This window comes from Ammodytes marinus (assembly GCF_949987685.1).
Source record: "Ammodytes marinus genome assembly, chromosome: 22".
Lineage (NCBI taxonomy): Eukaryota > Metazoa > Chordata > Actinopteri > Uranoscopiformes > Ammodytidae > Ammodytes > Ammodytes marinus.
In genome coordinates this window covers 11,709,655-11,731,784 of record NC_137226.1, presented here as the reverse complement: position 1 = coordinate 11,731,784, position 22,130 = coordinate 11,709,655, and the positions used below count along the sequence as shown (strand labels likewise).

General features: G+C 41.9%; 1 protein-coding gene across 1 annotated transcript in view; it reads left to right on the top strand.

Moving 5' to 3' along the window:
- The first annotated feature begins 1,344 nt into the window (after positions 1-1,344).
- The window catches only part of atxn7l1 (ataxin 7-like 1), a 35,850-nt gene continuing 15,064 nt past the window's right edge, over positions 1,345-22,130 (top strand). Inside the window, exons 1-6 of the mRNA XM_080050952.1 lie at positions 1,345-1,481; positions 1,964-2,029; positions 6,917-7,021; positions 17,612-17,810; positions 18,561-19,003; positions 21,525-21,607. Coding sequence (XP_079907078.1) covers positions 1,385-1,481; positions 1,964-2,029; positions 6,917-7,021; positions 17,612-17,810; positions 18,561-19,003; positions 21,525-21,607 — 993 coding nt within the window. The 5' untranslated portion in view covers positions 1,345-1,384. The remainder of the gene's footprint in view (positions 1,482-1,963; positions 2,030-6,916; positions 7,022-17,611; positions 17,811-18,560; positions 19,004-21,524; positions 21,608-22,130) is intronic.

Below are 22,130 nucleotides of genomic sequence, written 5' to 3'. Positions count from 1 at the left end.
AAATGCAGGTTCAATTTTCAGCCACAAGAGGTCAATGTAGTGCCATGAGCTTGACCTGCGAGCTGCTTTGAACATCCTTGGATTTATGACAATGGGAATTCTGACACATTTAATCAACAGTTTCCTCCATTAAATTCTTATGGATGCATGATGTAAATGAAACTTCCCCATAACTGTAATGATTGACCGACCTCTGCATCTCTCCCACTTAAAATAGGCTATTTCCTAGTTATTGTAAAAGCTGAGGAATTATAGAACTAATTCCAATATAGCCTACAATTAAAATCCAACTATAGCTACATTTTGCCGGGGAAATCTTGTGTCTCTTTTCAAGACCCCGGTCGTGTTGAGTGGGGATTTATTATTATTATTATTATTATTATTATTATTATTATTATTATTATTATTATTATTATTATTATTAGTAGTAGTAGTAGTAGTAGTAGTAGTAGTATTGGTAGTATTATTAGTATTATTATTATATATATTTTTTTGCAGTGGCTTCTAACCTCAGTTCTGCACAAGGCTGCCAAACCATTCACACCTTTTTGGGCCGTCGATAAATCTAATTTATTTTGGGATGCAAATAAAAACAATGCCACGGTAACGCTGCAGCTGTCACCTTAGAATAAAATCCGAGCCACTCACACCACAATGTGAGATAGTGGAGGGGTGTTAGGGTTATTCATAGTTCTGACCTCATCTTTCCAAAATCCATTACAGTCTATAGGCTACTTTGCAACTACCTGGCAAGCTCAGGCGTGGTACTTTTTTATGATGAAGCAGAGAGAAGATATGAATCAAGCATTAGTAGAACTATTGTTCAAGGTTCAGACAAGGGCCGGTGGCTATAACGAGTAGGCTACATCCACATGTTCAACCCTTCTGCCAGGTCTAATATAACTCCCTTTTTTTATATTAAAAAAAAAACTTTTCTACATTTGAAGACTATAGACGTAGCCTGACATCCTTTTTGAGATAACGTTTTAACAACTGACACGGTTAGGCTTATAGGCCTTTGATAAACACCATATAGGCCTACAGGCCATTTTTATTTCAATAGGCCTATGCTACAAATAAAAAAATATGTAGCCTATTATGTGTGCTAATGTAACCGTCCTATAGATACAAACCTGTGCAGTGTGTACATAGGCTTTGGACTGAACCATCATAGCCTACTGAACTTTTGAACTCATTGAGCAAGCTGTCCCTATCCGTCGCTCAACCTCTCAAAATCCGACGGATGTCGAGCGGAGCCGAAGCTCGCCGACGTCTACGTCAGCATATCTCGTTCATTCGTTTTTCGCCTGCTACGTGCGAAGGAGAGCGAAAGAGAGAGAGAGAGAGAAAACGGCTGTGAGCAAAGCAACAAGAAGGAAGAGCAATGGCGACACTGAATCGCCAAACGCCAAGTCTGGATACCTTCTTTTGCGAGCCTTGGTCTTCCTTCGTCCGAGCGACTAAATTACGTTTTGTTGACAGTAAGTTCGCGCGTGCGGCAGCGCTGTTGTTTTTGCGGACAAAGTGTCGGGAAGTGCGTGGTCCAACTGTCTGTGATTGAGTTGAGTGAGCCCCCCCCCCATGCATGGTCTGTCTGTCTGTCAAAGCGCAACAAAGTAACTGTCAAAAAAATGATTAAAACCATGTGAAATGTTAATAGGCTGCTTTTAACAGTCGTGCACGAGCAGGGCGAGCGAAGCTAACTGTTACCGTGCAGAGTTTGTAGTGCTGGCGCGTGCCGTCATGTCGCCCTCAACTGTCCAGCTGTAAGTTTGTTAGCTTTGACAGCTTCACTTGATTTAGGACGCCAGCTCGCGCGCGCTAGCAGGCTAATGCTAACCCGATAGCCAGCGTCGAGAGCAGCATGGCTCCGCGCATGGCCCCCCCAAAGTTTGTTGTCAATTGCCCCCCGCCCCCCTGCGTGTTTTGTAAGTGGCTTTTGTGTTTTTATATTCAAACGCAGACTCGTCCTTGGATAACCGCGACCAAGCGCTTTACTGCCTCGGTGAAGGGAAGCTCAGCAAACAAGGTAAGGAAGTTACGCTGGTTAGAGTCGCGTACACGGTTTGTTATTGTTGTGTTTTGTACATGCTCTGCTGCAGCATCTCAACGTCTTCACCAAAAAAGCACTTTCAACGATGGGCTACATTAATGCTACATGCAAACTTCTAAATGCATACTTTAGAAATGTTTTTTATTTCCATGTTGTACGTAGGCTATAAGGAAGTAGCTTTTGTCAGATGGTGAACACTATAAAAATTAAATAACAATAAACAAAGGAGACCATGTTATAAGTAGTACTGTATAAGTCTCAATTTATGTTTAATTTACATGCACTTGTGTATGCATTATCGCACTATTCGTTTCATATTTCTTGTTCATAGAGCCTTATAGCCTATTAAGTAATTTCTGTTATATGGTTTAGTGTTATGGTATTTGTTTTTTGCTTATGTTGTTGTACAGACCTTTTGAGTAATTGTTTTGTGTCAATTTGGGCTATAATACATTTTGAATAGTTAAAAGGTGTGTGCAGGAGTGATCAAATCCGTTATCATGGTGGGCTTCAAACTCAAATGAAACATTGGAATTACAAACATCATTAATCTATGCATTTGATGTATGCAAAATTGTGTTAAATGCTCACAATCATTTCCCAGATCGCTTGTTTGGCTGACCAACGATGCTTAAAGCCAAATGTATTGACAATGAAAAACATCAGCTAATGCAAACTATATCTCAATATGTTGCCTGATTCACAGGTCAACATTATCAGCAGCAGTCAGGTACTGGTATATGTTCTATGGTCTATATAAATATATGAATAATACTTACATTTCCCTAAAGTCTGCCCTATGTATTCTGTCGCATCTGGGCTTTTGTGCATGGACACAGTTATATGTGTCAGTGTATGTGGGGGGCCCCCATACAGTAAGTGCCCCCCCTGACCCCCCCAAGAGACAGAGGCAGAGGAGTTCCTCCACACCTCACCACGTATACAAATAACCCTAAGAGAACGAGCTGCACACACTTACTCCTGAGTAACCACCTTTAAAAAGTTTTGAGCGTGCTGCAGCCCTCGTAGGAAGACACTGACTGACGCACGCACACACACACACATGCACACAGCAGGGGAAACTCTTCACCCCCACATCAGCCATTCCCTCCCTCCCTCTCACCCACACATACACTCTCACTCACTCACATGCCTCGTCTTCCTCACCGACAGCCAAACATGAGCGGCGCTTTTGGAATTGCTGATCTGTTGGCAATATGATGCCAAGGCCTGCTGAGAGTCATATTCACACACACACACATAGATACAGACAGACCGACAGATGTACACAAGCCTTGGATACACGTCTTAAGGTCAGACAGTGCAGGTGAATAGAGTCAAATTCTTAACTTATAGATATCATCGTGAAACTTTGCCAGTTCATTAATATGTTAAAACAATACTTTTTTGTATTGCAATTATTTCAGAACTGTTTGAATACTTATTCAGTTTGGTCTAACTGATTACGCTACATTTTCCTCTTTAAAAACATATAGAAAAATAAATAACATTTAAAAATATAGATGTTGGCTTGAGCCAGAGACAATATCTTTATTTTGACAACATATTAGTGTCCAAAGTTTTACATGACAGATTTTGGATAAAGCCTTTTTTTTAATTTTATAAATAAAAATATAAACAATACTACAGTCTTAATAATGTCAGCATGCTCTTTGAGACAAAATGTGTGATAAATCAAACAATTAACAACATATGAACAAATCCTTCAGTAATAACTCTCACTTATATTGAGAAATTGGCCGTTAAATATGGTTGTAAAGCAGAAATATACAGACGCAAACAGACAGGATTTTGTCAAATAAACACCAACATGTACATTTCGGACCTTTTTATTTACACTAGTATAAAACAATGTTTTTGCCTGGAGTTTCTCACATTTAAATGCTGTATTTGTAGAAATGTGTTTCTAGCAGAGAGTTGTAGTAGTAGTGTCACTGTGATTCATTATATATTTGTATATCATGTGTTTCCTCACTTGACTCTCCAGTGTGCGCACATATTTGTAGGTGGCAATTTCTAGCTGGCAGTAATTGGTGCACGCTGCGGTGCAGGACTTGATTGCTCTCTCTCTCTCTCACTCACTCACTCACTCACTCACTCACTCACTCACTCACTCACTCACTCACTCACTCACTCACTCACTCACTCACTCACTCACTCACTCACTCACTCACTCACTCACTCACTCACTCACTCTCACACACACACACACAGCAGCAGACGATGACAACCAACACCTACTTAGCCCGGGCTAGACATGCAGCCACCGTCATCATCTTACTACTAATAGGGAGTGCTGTAACGCTGCTATTTGCACGTTTACCACCGCCTCTAGTAGACCAAACACAATACAGGAACACAAGGGAGCAAACTCAGGCTTCGGCCCAATATTACAGTTTGCCGTTCATGTGCTGTTTCCTCTGGTTGTTTGATGCCTTTTCATCTGAGGATTCAAAAAAAGTCTCTGTTATCTCAGCAGTCCAGTCAATAATTGAGTAATTTAGTAGAAGGGGGAACTGTGATCTGCATGTAAATGTTTTGAGCTGAAATAAGTCATGTTACCCCTGTCCACTCTTCATTATACAGTAATAGAAAAGTATGCAGTTCTTCTTGCGAATGCTGTAAAGTGAGGGTGATTCGAGATACACATTGCGTCAGGACATAATTGCCATTAAAAAATGTATAAAAGCAGAACATTGTGAAGTCTGAATACAAAATCTGAGCTTTAAAAAATTGTCACAAATGAATTGTCAATATCAACTTTTTTGCTGTTAGTCTGTCTTCATTGTATGTGGTGAAGATCTTTGGCTTTTGGACAATGAGAGCAAATAAGGCTTTGTGTAGTTCTGACTGAGGAAAAATAGGATTTTGTAGACAAAACAATGAATGACACGCTGTCTGTACAGCTTTATTGCTATTGTAAACAGGTTTACTTTCAGGAAAAACCTCTGCCACCTAGTTGGATACAAACCGAACATTCTTAACTCACCTATTCAGAAAAAAGCCCTGAGGCTGTGTTCATACAAGATCCTAGTTTGTAGCCTGGAGTCTGCAACATTAGCTGCCAGCCAAACGCTGGTAAGGTTGTTTACTCTTGCAAACATTTTGGTGCGGCACCAATAATGATCTGGTACGCCTGTTCAAAAAAACAAGTTATGTTGATGCTGCTATGGCCTGTGTCCTCTATTGAACTATCCCCAAGGTTTTCCCTTACTTGGTTGATTGTACGCCATTTACAAGTTGCTCTTTCTTTGTTACGGTTGCATTATTACTTCGCTATTAGTCAGCCAAAAAAAACAAACAGCTTTTTTTTCTAGGGTTGAGTAACTGTTCTTTTTCTTCTCGTGTTGACAGTCACTGCTTTCAAAGCCTTTTGTTTAAGGCTAAGCTTTATTTCAGTTGTCACCAAAACCCTAACTCTCCAATGGGAAGTCAATTTATTGACTAAATGTAATCAAACTCCAGTTGTACAAAGCTCCAAACATGCTTATTCACCAGTGACTAATGTTTTTGTAGTTCATTTTCTGGCCTGTCAGTCATTTGGCAGCCTGTGGCAGTTGGCATGAGAGAGAGAGACACACAATTCTGCAGAAATAGGCTAAACACTTAGTTTGCATTTGGCTTGGCAGAGGCGGAGGAAATGGCATTCTTTCTCTTTTTCCCACCCTAGTACCCCACTAAAGTCATTTTCTGTTACCGGAAACATTACAATATGCCAGACACCAAATATTTCCCATCGTTATTTAGTTTTTTTGGCTTGGCCTTTCTGACACTTTTAACAACTAGAACATGGGCTCATTTCCTTTTTGAGAACGGTCACAGGAAAGACACACACTGTGGTGAAGCTGATCAACCGTTTTGAACAGTAACCACTTGGCAGGCTGAGCTTTACCTCCAGGCTCTGGCTTTCAACTGCTCACATTACTAAAGTTATTTATCCTCACCACTAAAACAACCTGTTGACTACAAGGAGGACATTTCAAAGTTTCATTTCAAATGCGGCCACACCTTTTCCACACGTGTTTGTATTGTAGCTCGGATCCGGCTACTTAGTTAAGACAAAAACAAACACTGATGGTTTATTTTCTAGTGAGGGGGGTAAGCAGTTTGTCGATCAGAAAACATGGGAGACATGCTAAGAAATGGTGACCATGGAGGGAGAATTAACCTCCTCTTCTCCTGTAGTGATGTGGTGAACTTTGGCAAAGCATCTGCTTTGCAGCTAGCTGCACGGCGTCCATCTGTAGTGTCATTAATTATGTATAATAGATCTTCAGTCAGTGTCAACATAAATCAGAAGTAAGGAAATCTGTCTACCAGTGATCATGACAGCCTCAGTGTGTGTGTGTGTGTGGGGCGTGGAACCCCTTCATGTAGGAGTGATGAAGCCAACACTGACCTTTTACAGTATTCACTCACTCACTCACTCTCACTCACTGGGTACTACTTAGCATGTATGCCATCCTCTTTGGCATCAAGATAACATGAAACTTCCCAGCAATGCAGGGTCATGATGACACACACGTACAATGTGACACATTCTCAGACTTTTCCCCAGTGAACACACACACACACACACACACACACACACACACACACACACACACACACACACACACACACACACACACACACACTCTCTCTCTCACTATGCCTGTCTGTTCAGTGATGGTGTCCATGCGTTTGCGTGTCAGTGGTGAATTATGTGTATAATGTCACATGCTGTTGATAATTGTGTGTTGACTTGTGAGGGCAGTATCTCAGAGACAGTTTTGCAAGAAGACGTTGTATTTCTTTTTTAACTGATTTTTATTTGTTCTACTCTGTGTGTGTTCTCCTCAGAGATGCTTGTCTACAGCCAGTTCCCAGCACTGGAGGATTTTTGTCTTGTTGTCTGCCATGTCTGCAATCAGGTGGTCACTCCTCAGGGCATCCTCACACACTATGGTAAGACACTCACTCACTCACTCTCACTCAGACTCTCTCACACTCACACTCTCTCACACACCATACACGCAAGCAAGCAGATCTCCTCTGGGCATAGTGCCACACAGAAACCTTCGGGCATAACCACTATACACTTCACTGTCTGAGACACACACACGCACACACACTCGCATACACACACATGATCACAGTCACCTCAAGGCACAGAGCCATTAGGATAAAACAATTAAACTATTACATCTATTTATCCCCACAGGGCATGTTTAGACACAAAGTCTACCTGCACGTTATCCTCCACACTAACAAACACACCTTGGTTTTGCCTCCTCATAACTAGTGAATACTTAATCCTTTACAGACTAATGAAGCACATGTAGCATTGTGTACATGTTTTTTTTTTTATTCAAGTAATACGTATATGACAAAGACAATTATTAGAATAGCCATATGTGCTATTAACATATTGCTTTGAAAATTCGCTGAAATGTTTGATATTCCTATATGAGCATAAGCAGGGTTGCCGCGGATCTTGAAAAGCATTAAAAGTCATTAAATTTAAGTTTCAATATTCAAGGCCTTAAATGTCTTAAAAAGTCTGGAATTATTGGGTGGGCGGCATTAAATTTACTCGGGGGCAGAATTAATGAGCTTGCCTTATTTGTTTCATTCTAGTTTTATAGTTTAATTGTTAGATTTCTATGTTTTTATTTTATCGGTGTTTTATATACAAAGATATCCGGCAAGTCCGACGCCTACGCTAGAGGTAGTACGGCCGTGTGAGGCTGAGTACCGCATTTAAAACGTAGAAGAAGAATGTGTGTTCCCTGCTTTCGAATTTGAAGTCGGCCGCGGTAGAGCAAAAAAGGAGAGAACGACCCAGCGAAATGCATGCGCAGCTATTATAAATTCAGTGAGAGGTGGAGGGAGGACGACTGGCTGGCTTTTTTCACCCCGCGACCGCGACCACACACTGCCGCTGCTTGTAGGTGCGCAACCACCCGTCCGCTGATGATATAGGTAGGCTACTGTCGCAAATCACACAACACGTTGATTGTGTTTAGTGAACAATGTTTATGTGTCTATATTTATAAATAGCTGCTCATCAGACGTTCATTCAGCTCATTCAGGTCGCGTTGACTTGGCGTGAGCTCATGGAGTGAGACGCGGGTCTCTTTCTGTCACTTTCTTTCTCTCCACTCTGCACTCCCTTTCTGACAGCTATAAAAACTATTGCCGATCCTCCCATCAATCGCAGATAGTAGCCTACGTTTCCTTTGCCAATCGGTACAACTCGGTTTATTAACCTGAACGCCTGCAACAATACTGTATGAAGAAAAAATTACTTTGCGCAAATTACCGCAGGTCTCGTGAGCATGGATGTAAATCTACAGTGGGCCAACATACGATTTTGAAATTGCAAAAACCTCCCTTGACCTGTGGAACCAATTTTTAAATAGTTTCTGCCATAAGTTCTGAAAAATAAAGTTAATGGACTAAGTTTGTTATTTATTGAATAAGGAATTAAAATATGAAGAACATTCGGATTATTCTTCTCCCAAAAATATCCCATTTTTAATTTAGCCTAATTAAAATATTGTATGCTGCACCTAACACATATTTTCTAAATTTATTAAACTGTTCTTGTTACTCGATTAATCAGTAAATGTAAACCAATTGATACAGTTCTGTAATTGGTTAAAAAGGTGGTCATGATGGGTTTTCAGGTTGCCTTTACAGTGATCTCTTACACTGTGTGTGCAAATTTTTTAGGCAAGTTGTATTTTTGAGGATTAATTTTATTATTGAACAACTACAGTGCTCTCGGTCAATCCAAAATGTTAATGAACCTAAACCTGAATGTTTACGAAAGTAAAGGTGAGGTTTTGTCTTTCTTACGAGAATATATATATGTTTTGCTATTATTAGGTAACTATTAGTGTGCAGAATTATTCTGCAACTAAATAAAAAAACTAAAATTTTCCCATCTCACTTGTTTATTTTCATCTGTTACAGTGAGAATAATAAAACAACTCAACATTTACAAATAAAAATGTCCGACATGTCAAAAAAAAAAAATCAGTGACCAATATAATATAGCCTCCCTTCTTTTCAATAACTGTCACAAGCCTTCCATTCATGGAGTCTGTCAGTTTCTTGATCTGTTGACGATCAACTTTTTGTGCAGCAGCAACCACAGCCTCCCAGACACTGTTCCGAGAGGTGTACTGATTTCCTTCACTGTAAATATCCCGTTTAAGCAGGGCCCACAGGTTCTCAATAGGGTTTAGGTCAGGAGAGGAAGGGGGTCATGTCATTATTTTTTCATCCTTAAGGCCTTTACTGGCTAGCCATGCAGTTGAGTACTTCGATGCATGTGATGGAGCATTGTCCTGCATAAAAATCATGGTCTTCTTGAAAGATGCAGACCTTTTACTGTACCACTGAAGAAAGTATCTTCTAGAAACTGGCAGTAGGTTTGGGAGTTGATTTTGAGGCCATCTTCAACCCGAAAAGGTCCAACTAGCTCATCTTTAAAGATACTAATAGTTCCCTCAAAAGATCAGCTAGTTGGACCTTTTTGTTTTTTATTTTCTGTAATTAGACAGCAGTTGTTAGCTAAAGTGCATTGAATATTTGGTAGTCAGATTTAATGTAACCCTTTACGGAGTATAGTGTAGTTTGTCGATTTCTGTTACCGCGGTATTGGTATTATTTTTCCATTTTAGAGGTCTTAAAAAGGTCTTAAATGTCTTTAAATTTGAACTTTAAAAATTGGCAGATACCATGATAAGGGAAGATTTGACAGTCTGATGGGTTAATCCTCAAGCTCAACTGAATCTAATGCTGCAGTTCATGAGCAGGATTGTCCCCAAAAAGGTATTAAAAATAAGCAAAATCATTAATTTTCCAACAGGAAAATGTTTAGAAAGTAGCTGGTACATACCAGCTACTTTCTAAACATTTGTTGTTTGAGTGGTGGCACTGTTGAAACAGGCTTTCATTGGCCCTCCTCCCTGTCCGTCTACCTCTTGTGTTTGTTTCTGATATTGTGGCTCCACTGAGCTCACTCGCATCTGCCCGCGAGCTGCTGCTGCTTCCTTCTGTCTGTGGCACGTGCACCAGTCTGAGCCGTCTGTTTGAGTGTGGGGGGGGGGGGGGGGGGGGGGGGCGGAGCATTGGTCATACTTCATCAACATGCACACACTTCTCACTGAGAGTAGAGGGTGCAGTTGCATGGATACACATTCTCACTTTCTGTGTCTCAGCACAAAGAGAGAGGTCAGTGGTACTGTGAGACACACTCTCACTCACTCCTGGCGGTTGTTGTTTTGTCCCTGTTTTAAACTTTTTTGGCAGTGTTTCTGCCTGCGGACAGAGTCAGGTAACAATGGGTCTCAAACACTGTTGTGCATCCACACACACACAAACACACATGCACAAACGGGAATCTCCTGAGACTTCCCCAAATAATAAAATGACCTCCGAGCCATAGTATGATAACAATCGGCCGTTGCAGTGGACCAGCAGGCCAAGTCTCCTGCTAACTAGAGTAGAATGTGTATTTAAATAACTTTCATCATAATTCTATGTGTATAATCATTTTAACTGCAAGTGCCGTGACCTAGAAGTCCAATAAGACCAGCCAGTACAGTTCACTCATTTCCTCCATTCTTAGATTTGATGCATTATATACACACAAAAGTACTTTGTCATGACATGAGACATTCTCTTCCTGACCTCTGCCGAGTGGATTGCCTCTAGGACTGGGAATCTGTCAGGATTGTCTTATGATGTCCTTTGCATTTCCTCCCATTGTCGCAAATTCCCATAATTCCACTCTAATTTTCCTCACAAGTATAGCTGCGCCATTGTTCCCATGCCGGGGGATTCTACTTTAAATGTTGCACTTGTATTCATCCCAGTTGCCTTGTATTCATCTTTGTGTGTGTATCCATTCCATCATGGGATTTGCTTCTATGCGCTTGACCTGAGCAATCCAATCAGCTCTGGGATCTTAACTGAAATGCATGCATGCACAAACTTACACAGAGGAGGAGGAGAATGCCAGAAAGCCTGGAGGGGGCCAGGGGCTCAGAGTTATACACGCCCAGTTTGCTGCTCATGAGTTTACTGTGTGCGCCAGGAGTAGATACAGGTCACAATGGAAGTTAGGAGGACGGTCTGTGCTGGATGGATGTTGTAATAAAAGCCACAGTGTTATTTGCATCAGAAACACTGTACTTCACAGATATTTTATGTTTTGCACATTTAGGCCCTGAACCCCATGAAAAGCTAGATATGAACTCAACTGGTGTGTATGACGGGATAATTAGTTCCAGCGATGTTTTACTTAGACATCTGTGTGTGTGTGTGTGTGTGTGTGTGTGTGTGTGTGTGTGTGTGTGTGTGTGTGTGTGTGTGTGTGTGTGTGTGTGTGTGTGTGTGTGTGTGTGTGTGTGTGTGTGTGTGTGTGTGTGTGTGTGTGTGTGTGTGTGTGTGTTAGGGCTGTGTTTAAAAAAATCAATATGGCGATAATATCGCAATGTTTAGTTTTGCGATATCAGTATTGATTTCCAGCTAAAAAAATAGATTTTTCTTTTCACATTAATTCTTTTTTAGTTTTTTGGCTTTTCAAGGCTTTATTGACAGTGCAGAGAGACAGAGATGAAATGAGGCAGAGAGGGAATGAAATGCAGAGAACTGACCACGGGTCGGATTCGAACCCCGGGTCTGCTGTGAGGCCTTAGCCTCTAGGATACTGACTATTGAAGTTATATTAATGTTGTTGAGAAGAATACTTAGAATTCACTGTGTCCTTATACATTCATGTTCCTTGTATTCTGTGACAATAAGGAATAACTTGTTGTGCATGCATATGTACCTTATTTACATATGTTCAGAGACACTAAAGCACACTCAGTGCGTTTACATGCAGACTCATAATCGGGTAACTAAACGAATAAGACTTCAACAGGACTTTTAAACTGCATGTAAACACCTTTATCCGATCTACTTCGCACACAAATCGGCACAATAACGGACAAGAGAAGTCGGATAAGAACACCTAGATAACTCGTTCATTGTCAGCATTCTCTCTGCATGTATACAGGGATCGGATATCGCATATCGGACTTCTCGTTCTGTGCTTGTGTACCTGCGCGTTATAGGCTACACCATGGGTTATTGCCGGAAGGGAACCGGACGTGGATCTATAACCACTTGTTGAAAGCATGGTTGAAAGGGCTACAGCGCCATGCATCGGACATTTATCCAATTCCTGAAAGGCCATGTATACTCAGACAAGTGACACGGTCCGTTCGAGTGTCTAGTTCGATATATGTCTTAATCCAATCTAGTTGTGCCATGGAAACGCACTGACTGATGCATTTTCATTTTCAGTGTGTCCTGTCCTGTTAGTGCAAAAGTTAATTGCATTTGTTATTTTGATGGCAGCTGCAGCAGTGTTTGATAATTTGCCATAACCAAAAAAAAGGGAAAATAAGTTTTGAATGAAATTATTTTTGACTCAATTTGTCCGTGCAATTATCAATATATTGTGCTGTTAGGCAACAAGGCAACTTGTTTGTGGAATAGCGCAATATACCAGTGTATCGTATCACATCGCGAAGTCTTTGGCCATACCCTGTGTGTGTGTGTGTGTGTGTGTGTGTGTGTGTGTGTGTGTGTGTGTGTGTGTGTGTGTGTGTGTGTGTGTGTGTGTGTGTGTGTGTGTGTGTGTGTGTGTGTGTGTGTGTGTGTGTGTGTGTGTGTGTGTGTGTGTGTGTGTGTGTGTGTGTGTGTGTGTGTGTGTGTGTGTGTGTGTGTGTGTGTGTGTGTGTGTGTGTGTGTGAATCAGCACTCCACGTCGTGTTCAGATATTTCAGTCGGTTCCTCCACATTCTCTCATCTATTACCATTCCTTCTCTGCACTGGCCTGCTGCGTGAGTAAGTTGAGTGCACAATGAAAGGTTCATGTTGTTACTGTGTGTGTGTGTCTCTCTCTCTCTCTCTCTCTCTCTCTTCTCTGCTCTGCTCGCCTTCCAACTGTTCCTCTGTATTTGTAGATTGATAGAGCTCTGAGGCAGGAAGAGAAACATAACATCCTCACTTTACTTTCGCTTTCATTTCACTCCCGACTTCACAAGTCTCTGGGCTGTCTGTGTTTCCGCGTCCGGGTTTTGTTGTGTGACTGTGTGTGTGTGTGTGTGTTTGTGTCTGTCTGAGCTGTGGAATAATCTTTCATTTGCCCATGGCTTAACCACAGACCCTCTGCCTCCTTTCATTACTGGTGATGTTGCTCATTCCGCCGTTGTGTTGTTGTTGTTATTGTTACGCAGCCTGGCTGTGTGTGTGAACCATTAGCTGAGTCTTGGGCCAATTAAAATCCCAGCTGCTGCTACCGTAAATCAGATGTAGTTTTCTTTGCTCTTTTCTTTTGCACTTCAGTTTGTATGGAGACTTTACCTTTTCAAATACATGAGGGAAAATGTGTTTACAGGTCATGGGTGAAGGCAGATTGAGCTCTAATGCTGATATAAAAAAAATAAAAAAATCCTCAGTTTCCTTTCACTTTTATTTCACTGTTCAAGTGTTTGGGCTGCTCAGTGTTTTGTTGCAGACACAATGTGTGTGTGTGTGTGTGTGTGTGTGTGTGTGTGTGTGTGTGTGTGTGTGTGTGTGTGTGTGTGTGTGTGTGTGTGTGTGTGTGTGTGTGTGTGTGTGTGTGTGTGTGTGTGTGTGTGTGTGTGTGTGTGTGTGTGTGTGTGTGTGTGTGTGTGTGTGTGTGTGTGTGTGTGTGTGTGTGTGTGTGAAGGGCTGTGGTGTAAGCCGTTAATTTCACATGATGTTTTTTCTGCAGTTGGCAAGTTTTGCCCTTAACCACATACCCCCTGCTCCGTTTTGGACAACCTGCAACAGTGAGCGGCCCTAGCTGCAGCATAACTGCACATTTGGGTTTTTTTAATCACGTGATTTTGATATATATATCACTTCTTTTTTGTGTGAATGTATTTAAAGATGTTTTTTGAATGCCGGGGAATGTTGTTAGGAATGTCCAGGACAGGTCAAAGTGCCAGGTGAACTTTCCACTTGGGACTGCTGCAATCTTTGATGAAGCTCCTCTTTGCGTTGTTACTTAGAGCATTAACTACACACTGCCACTTTGTAATTGAACATCTACCCCTGCTATAATATCAATTGCACATTGGGCAATCAATACTTGTCAAGCTATTGTTTAACTGAAAAGGCGTTGCACTTATTGGCAGCATTACCAAAGTAAGAGCAGGTATCACATTATCTACTTGTATTTCCCCCAAAATATTATTCGTCGTTAGTCTTATTTTTCACTTACATTAACAAAAGAAGGATTTCCAGTATTACCTGTACTGCCAGAATGCCAAAACAGCCAGTCTAGTTCACTTTGCTTCAGTGCTTCTAGATCATGTGAATGACTGCAAATCTTCATAGATTATTTTTAAATAACTTTCCTCCTTGTGTATCTGTCTCTGTGTGTCTCTCTCTCCCTCTCTCTCTCTCTCTCTCTCTCTCTCTTTATATATCTCTCCCTCTCTCTGTCTCCCTCCCTTGCTCCTCTGTCAATGTAAACAAACCCAGCTGAGCTCTGGGAGCCTCCGCTTCCTCATCACTCACAGGATGAGTCAGCAGCCAATCGACAACCAGCTGGGCTCTCAGCATCGCCATAACAACAGGCAGGCAGGCAGGCAGGCAGGCAGGCAGGCAGGCAGGAGAGCCTTGTAGTGAGGGGCGCCCTTGTGGTCGAGTGGCTTACTGACCTTGCCTGGGCAGCCGTCCATGCATTGTAAATCAGCACAGTTAGCTCCCAACTGGCTGTTTACTAACAAGTATACACAATATATATATGAGTGTTTTTTTTGGAGGGGGGAATAAGTTGTCCATCTTTCATTATATCGCACTGCACATACGGGTTTACTGTTGTTAGCCAATAGTTTAAGCTGCTTGTAATTATTTTCTTTTAGTTTTTTCTGTTTTGAATTTATTGTCCCAATAGTTACCTTAACTCTTATGTTTGCTATGGTGTTGTATTTTTCTTATGCACTCTTTCAGCAAGGACTTCTTTCTCAAATCCTTTTTGGAACATTTAAAAAAGTTAGTTTTCTCTTGTGTTCAATAAAAGAAAATGAAGAGGAATCCAAAGAAAACAGAACATGCAACCAAAGCTTAAACAGCGTATCAAGTTCCACCCATAAAGTCACAAAGTACTGAGTGTATTAGACTCGGCCAAGTAACCAAAAGGGCACGTCTCATATCATATTTCTTCAGATTTATTATTTACCTTATCCATGCCTGGAAAAAAATCTGTGATATGAAACAAAAAAAAATAAACACAGCCCTGTACACACATACAGTACAGAAAAAAGTACATGCACGCACAGTTCTCCCTGTCCATTTGGACTTATGTGTTCAATTATGTGAAATAATGTGCGCTTTCAATGTGTGAAATTGTTGCTGTTGTAGCTGCATACCTGCAAATGTGCCTCTGGACTTTGAGCCTGCTGCTCTCAATACAGCTGCATCTGCCTCCACTGGCCTATTTACACACCTGCCGCACACACACACACACACACCATCACACACACACGCACGTACACACCATCACACAAACCATCACTCACACACACATTATTACTTAAGTAAATTACACTCATACAAAGTATTCTGATATACACACAAAGCATGCAGAAACGTACACACTCGCAGATAAACACAAACTACTTATAGCCTTCACCTTGGTCCAAAAACACACATACACTTGTTCATTCCTGATGTGATATCATGTGATGTGATACCCACGCGCACACCTGTTATACTTGTGCATGCGTTGGCTTAATCTCTCCAATAGACACTCTGCACACACCGTCCGACAGGCACCCGCTGCACACTTTCATGTGCACACTGAGCAAACACACGGGGTTGCTCAGTCCGGCTGCTCTGCCCTTTTGTTCCACCATGCTGTTGTCAGTAGACTACTACTACTACTACACTCATTAACCGGGTTGTACAACATCGTGACACACACACACGACACAGAATCCATTATGCTCATTATTGAGTAAAGTAAAGCATGACAGTGTGATTTGGTTTCACACTAGGGACACTTTTTATAGCATTATATTCCCCTCAAACAAATAGCACGATACACTTGTATTATGCCGGTGAGGCTTGTATATGCTTGTGTGTGAGAGAGAGAGTGTGGTTGTGGTTGAGTGTGGGGGTTAATTTTTGTTTTATTGACCGTGGCTCATAAATGTCACACTCTGTCAAATATTTTTAAGGCAGAGGCAGATGAAAGATGTTTGCGGACGGACACTTGAGTTTTGTTTCTTTACTGTCAATCTGTGTAATTGAATGATGATTGTATGTGGCTGTGCACATACTGTAAATGTACAATTCCATACTAGCGTGCTTTCCTTTTGATGATTGTGGATGGATGAACATTATCCCTTTAGCAACAGTATTTGTGCTCATGTCTCCAAAGTTACTGGACTTTTATAATACACACACACACACACACACACACACACACACACACACACACACACACACACTTTTTTTTAACTGTATCAGCCTAGATTTTCTGCAGTACCTGTGCTTCACTCTTAATGTAAAGTTCATAATTCCACTGCAGTCTTACATTTTGGATTTGCATTCTCTATAATGCAGCAGACAGGAAATTCAGCAAACCACAAGGCTGGGTCTCACTCGATAACATCTGCTTTTCATAAAACATTAAGTACCTTTACACCATTTTTTTTAAGCAATTCAAATGACTGTATCGCTGTGTGTGCAGTGTGTTCCCCACCCCCCTCTTTCTCTGAACATATTCACCCCTCTGTTTCCATCCAGGTAGCTGGGGTGTAGATTCCCTGTGAGACAGTCAGAGAGTGACAGACTGTCCGGGACCACAACCCCCCGCCCCCCTCCATTCCCTCCCCACCCTTCTCCCACAAAGACATGCATAGCAAAAACCGTAAGTGTACGCTCCTCTTGTCTCATTACATTTCTCCCCCCCGCCCCCCTGTGGCCTCATGATTTATTCCCCTCTACATTCCCTCTCTTCCTCTCTGCGCCCCTCTCACTTGTTCATTCTGATCACATCTGGGTCAAAAAAGGTATTTGTAATCGTTGCTCTAGTTTGGGCTTCACATGATAACGGATCGGTGGAGTTTTATCACACAAGGACACTTCATATGCTGTCAGGCATTGTTGCTAATTAGAGAGAAGTACACTTCATTTATAAGTAAATACTTAATGTGGAAAGGTGCTTGCACAGATTGTTTTTCTCCTGCGTTGCAACACAGCCATCTGGCACCATAGCAGGGGTTTGCATAAAAAGCATGTTTGTGTAAATCACACCACACTACATTACACACTAGACTTGGATGCTAATAAGATGCAAATCTGATTTGAAACAAAGTACCAAGATCCAACAAGTACCCACGAGCAATGCATGGGCTTAATAGTAGGAGTGTGTCCAAGTCGTTTTTTGTGCATTGCATGCGTCTACCTGACCATACACCTAAGATCCTTGTCTCTTGTTCTGCCTTGTAGAGAAGCGCCACATGTCCCCCGTCCCCTCCCACAAGCCCCTGGTCCCCATGAAGCCCAAAGCGCCTGTAGTGGCCCCAGTCCTGGCTCCCAGTCCTGGGGACACGCGGGCCTTCAGGGTCCCTAAAGAATTCCCTCTCTCCCGCTTCGGCAAGGCTCCAATCGCTGTCTACCCGCCAAAGGGGACACGGAACAAGACATGGTAGGCACACCATTTTTTTTTTGTGATGATGATGATGACTTTCTTATCCCTTCAACATTTTAAGTAGATTTTGCATGCTGCTTTTGCTGTTCCCAAATCATTTAGTCATATGCCTCATTTCCATTGAGCAGCACAGTTGCGGTTGGTAAGGTATGGTTTGATATGGAACGGTATACCTAGGTCTGTCTTGCGTTTCCACTGCCAACAGCACCGTTACTTGGTAGGCGTGGTATACGACCACTGGCAACAGCCACGGCCAGGATCGTTTTAAGTTTAAGCGTCTTTTCTATTGCATGGTACCAGCTACAGTATTTTAGTTGGCTCCCCCTTTTTTGGTTTTCCACTATGTAAAAGTATCGTGACATCATACCAGCGTGACACAGTGTAGCCCGGCAATAAATTCAATGAAGAGGAAGACCGCAGACATTTTTCTCAAAACACAAAATTATTCACTCTCGCCGAGGTGACTACACATGGCGGTTTATCTCTCGCACGAAAATAATGATTCTGTCGACCTATCAACTAACTGCAGTGCGTGTAGCTGCACCCTCTTGGTACCCTTTGTGACCGCTTGGTACCCCAATGAAAATGTGCCGTCAAAATGTACGGTACAGTAAATTTTGTCCAACTTTCCATCTGGAAACCCAAATAAATGTGTACCGTACCAAAGGGAACTGTACCGCTCAGTGGGAACAGAAGCTCACAAGTATGCATTTTACCTAACGGTCTTCCCCTATCCCTCTCTTCCAGTGTATCCCTTCCGGTGGTAAGCCTGGAGAAGATGCCGTGCCTGAGCCGGGCCAACTCGGCGTCACTGGTCCATCTCACCTCCTCTTCCTCCTCCTCCTCCTCCTCCTCCTCCCTCAAACATCTGTCCCTCACCCCCCCGGCCTCCCAGCGGTCGGGGGAGAAGCTGATGAACGGCCGAGGCACCGGCAGTGCTCCGTCCACACCGCACTCTGCCACACCCCCACCCCGCTCCTCTGTGGACAGACGGCCCAGTCCGGCACGCTCTCCGCTGGATAGAAGGCCTTCGTCTACCCCCTCTCCTTCCACGCTGGACCGCAAACCCTCCCCGTCACCCTCACCATCTAAACGCACTGCGGCTCTAATGCCTCCAGCGCCGTCGCCTTCTGACAAGAAACAACAAAACGGGACTAAGACTCCCCCCAGGTCGCAGAAGAGACTCTCAGGTCAGTTTTAAAGGTTGTCTGTATTGATACAGGTGAAATCCTGCTGCGTGCATGTTTTTTATTTTTTTCATTTAAAGCTATAGTGTGTGGATTTTTCATATGGATGAATGTCAGTTACATTGAAGCCGTTGCCAAATTAGTTGACCGTCAATTTTTGTCGGTAACAAAACTATTTCTGTATCTTCTAGGCTACAAACAGTCATTTACTGGAAGAGTTTAATATTTCTGGCTTTGTTCTTTTTAATTACATGTTGTTTAAGCTTTAAACAAGAATTTCTACATGCATGTGCTCAGACACTCCCTGTTTCTCATCTTCGTTTTCTTTTGGAACTCTTCCAGCCTGAATGTTTGTTTGGCTGCAGACAGCACAGATCAGTGGTGGAGTGGTGTTTTGGAATAGGAGTCTGGGGGGACTGTCATTTTTATTTGTTTGACTTTTTTCCTCCGTCCTCTCACTATTCTCTCCATCTGTCTTCTTTATTCTCCTCCCATCTACATTTAAAATCTCATCTCAAATTCCAATTTCTAAGTTTTTTTTTTACTTTTTCAACATTGACACACACACACACATTTTAAAGCGCACTTTGTAACTTTGGGTGTCAGAAAACAGTTCCTGAGGTATACTCTCATAACTGAACAAACAAACTTTCTTTATCTTATCCTGATATAATTATTAGTTATTAACTGAAAAGTTACTGTTTCACTGTTATTGTTAACAGCAGCAGGGCCCACAGTTTGGTTAACAAGCATATTCTAGTCTTGCGTTTGGTTCCACTGATTTAAAATAATGAAGTAAATGTGTTGTAATCTATCAAGATAGCCATGCATACAACTGCAAATGTATCAAAGCCGAAACTGCATAGTGCACCTTTTTAACCTAGCGGTCATCATTTGTGATTCTTCAGTGATTTGGTTGTTGGTGTTATTTCTCTATCAAGCTCTTTTCTCCCCACTTTCTCTTAATCTCATTCCTGCTGTGCTCCCAGCCTCTGATTTACACCCTCTTAACTCTCCAGCGCGGTCCACTGCCAAAAGAGCTCCTCGTCTTCTTGAGAGATTTTCCCCCACCTTCTGCGCGTCTATCTCTCAATTTTTTTTTTTCCAATATCTCACGCTCCACCTCCTGCCTTGTTTCTGTCACACTCCTACTGTGGCCTCCATTTCTTTCTCCTACACACTCTTCTGTCATCTTGTTCTTCTGCTTTTCTGTCTCTCTCAACTTTCCCTTATTTTTCAAAGTTGATATAAGCCTGTTGTGAGCACGTGAGTTTGTTTACATCTGACTGAATGTTTGTTGTTGTACATTGGCGTGTTTTTTTTCACTGGTATCCTTCTGTGCTGCTTCATTCTGCAAACACAAAAAGATTACAGGGATTATAGGAAAGGCCGCCACTAGATTATCACAGCCCCCTCTTGACAGTAGCACTGTGGATGATAACCTTCTGACTGAAAATAGTTGTTTATGTCAGTCGGCTAGTTTGTGTAGGGCAACAAAGGTCTCTTTGTCTTTGCGAGCAGAGACGTTTGCATTTGGTTCTAGCATAGACAATTCACGTAACTTTCTTTCCTTTCAACTACATTTGTTTCAACATTCCCCATTTAATTCGGGGTGTAGATCAATTGCAATACGCTGTGGGAATTGGTTGATTTAAGGTATTAATGTTTGAAAAAAGAGAATCATTTTTATTTCTGCATTGTTTTCGGCATTTTTTTTATGCTTTTATTGATAGTGTAGAGACAGAGTTGAAATGGGGCAGAGAGAGGAGTGACATGCAGAGAGCGACCGTGGGCTGGAATCGAACCCGGGTCCGCTGCTGGCGGAGGCCCATGGGGGGGACGCCCTACCAACTGAGCCAAGGGCGCCCCCTTTTCTGCATTGTTTTCAATTAAAAAACCTGTGGTGTCATTATGACCAAGATAATATTCACAAGATAAAATACATTAAACATTTTTTTTTAGGCATTATGTTATACGACTCTTAACAAAAATAAGTACATGAATCTCTCCCCCTTCTGAAGTAACGTTTGTAGAAAGCAGTGTGTAAGTGAAGGATTCTGTTACTCATAGTAAGTCGCAGAAATTAGTAGCAAATTTTCTCATAAGGTCACACAGACTAGCGATGTTACATTATAGTTGCCTTGATCCACCAGATAAAGAATTGAACAAAGGTTAAGTGAGTGAACGTCTCAAATGAATGCACTTGTGGTACTAGAAAGCTCCAATTCTCAGCAAATCCGTTTGGATACTTGAAAGGTTAAAAAAAATATAAAAATAAACAATGGCTTTTTAAAAGTCGTGTGTGTGTGTGTGTGTGTGTGTGTGTGTGTGTGTGTGTGTGTGTGTGTGTGTGTGTGTGTGTGTGTGTGTGTGTGTGTGTGTGTGTGTGTGTGTGTGTGTGTGTGTGTGTGTGTGTGTGTGTGTGTGTGTGTGTGTGTGTGTGTGTGTGTGTGTGTGTGTGTGTGTGTGTGTGTGTGTGTGTGTGTGTGTGTGTGTGTGTGTGTGTCTTTCCATGTTTTAACAGGGCGAGTGTTTGATCCTAACAAGCACTGCGGAGTCCAGGACCCCGAGACTAAACGAGCCTGCACGCGGTCTCTCACCTGCAAGGTAACTCAAAAATACACACACACACATTCTCCACTCTCCCGCCGTTTGAACCAGAAAAAGCAGCTTTTGTTTGTCTATGCGAGCAATAATAATTAAAGTTGGACTAACATGGCTACCTTAGGACAACACAGCTTTGACCCCGGCTCCGTCTGCCCCTCCTTTGATAAGCCTGAACTTAACATGTTTTGGTTAATGTGCTGAAGCATTATCTCCTGACGAGGTAATTATAGGTGTTGGATGAGGCTACAGCATCTCTCAGCAGTAAAAGTCAAGTTTTACTGCCCTTAAATTACTCCTTACAGCTTTACTAATCAGCTTATTAAGTAATTGAAGATGAGGAAGGCTAGTGTGTTGAGTTTATGCAGACTGGTTGGTGAGAATAATCTCTTGTCTCTTCGGTATCTTTTTTCCCTTTTTACATAATTTATTTATTTTCTTTAAGAAATTTAAATAAAAAATTCTAATATTTTTTTACAAAACTCACTGTTGAAATTGTGATCCCACCAGTATAAACCAAGACTTC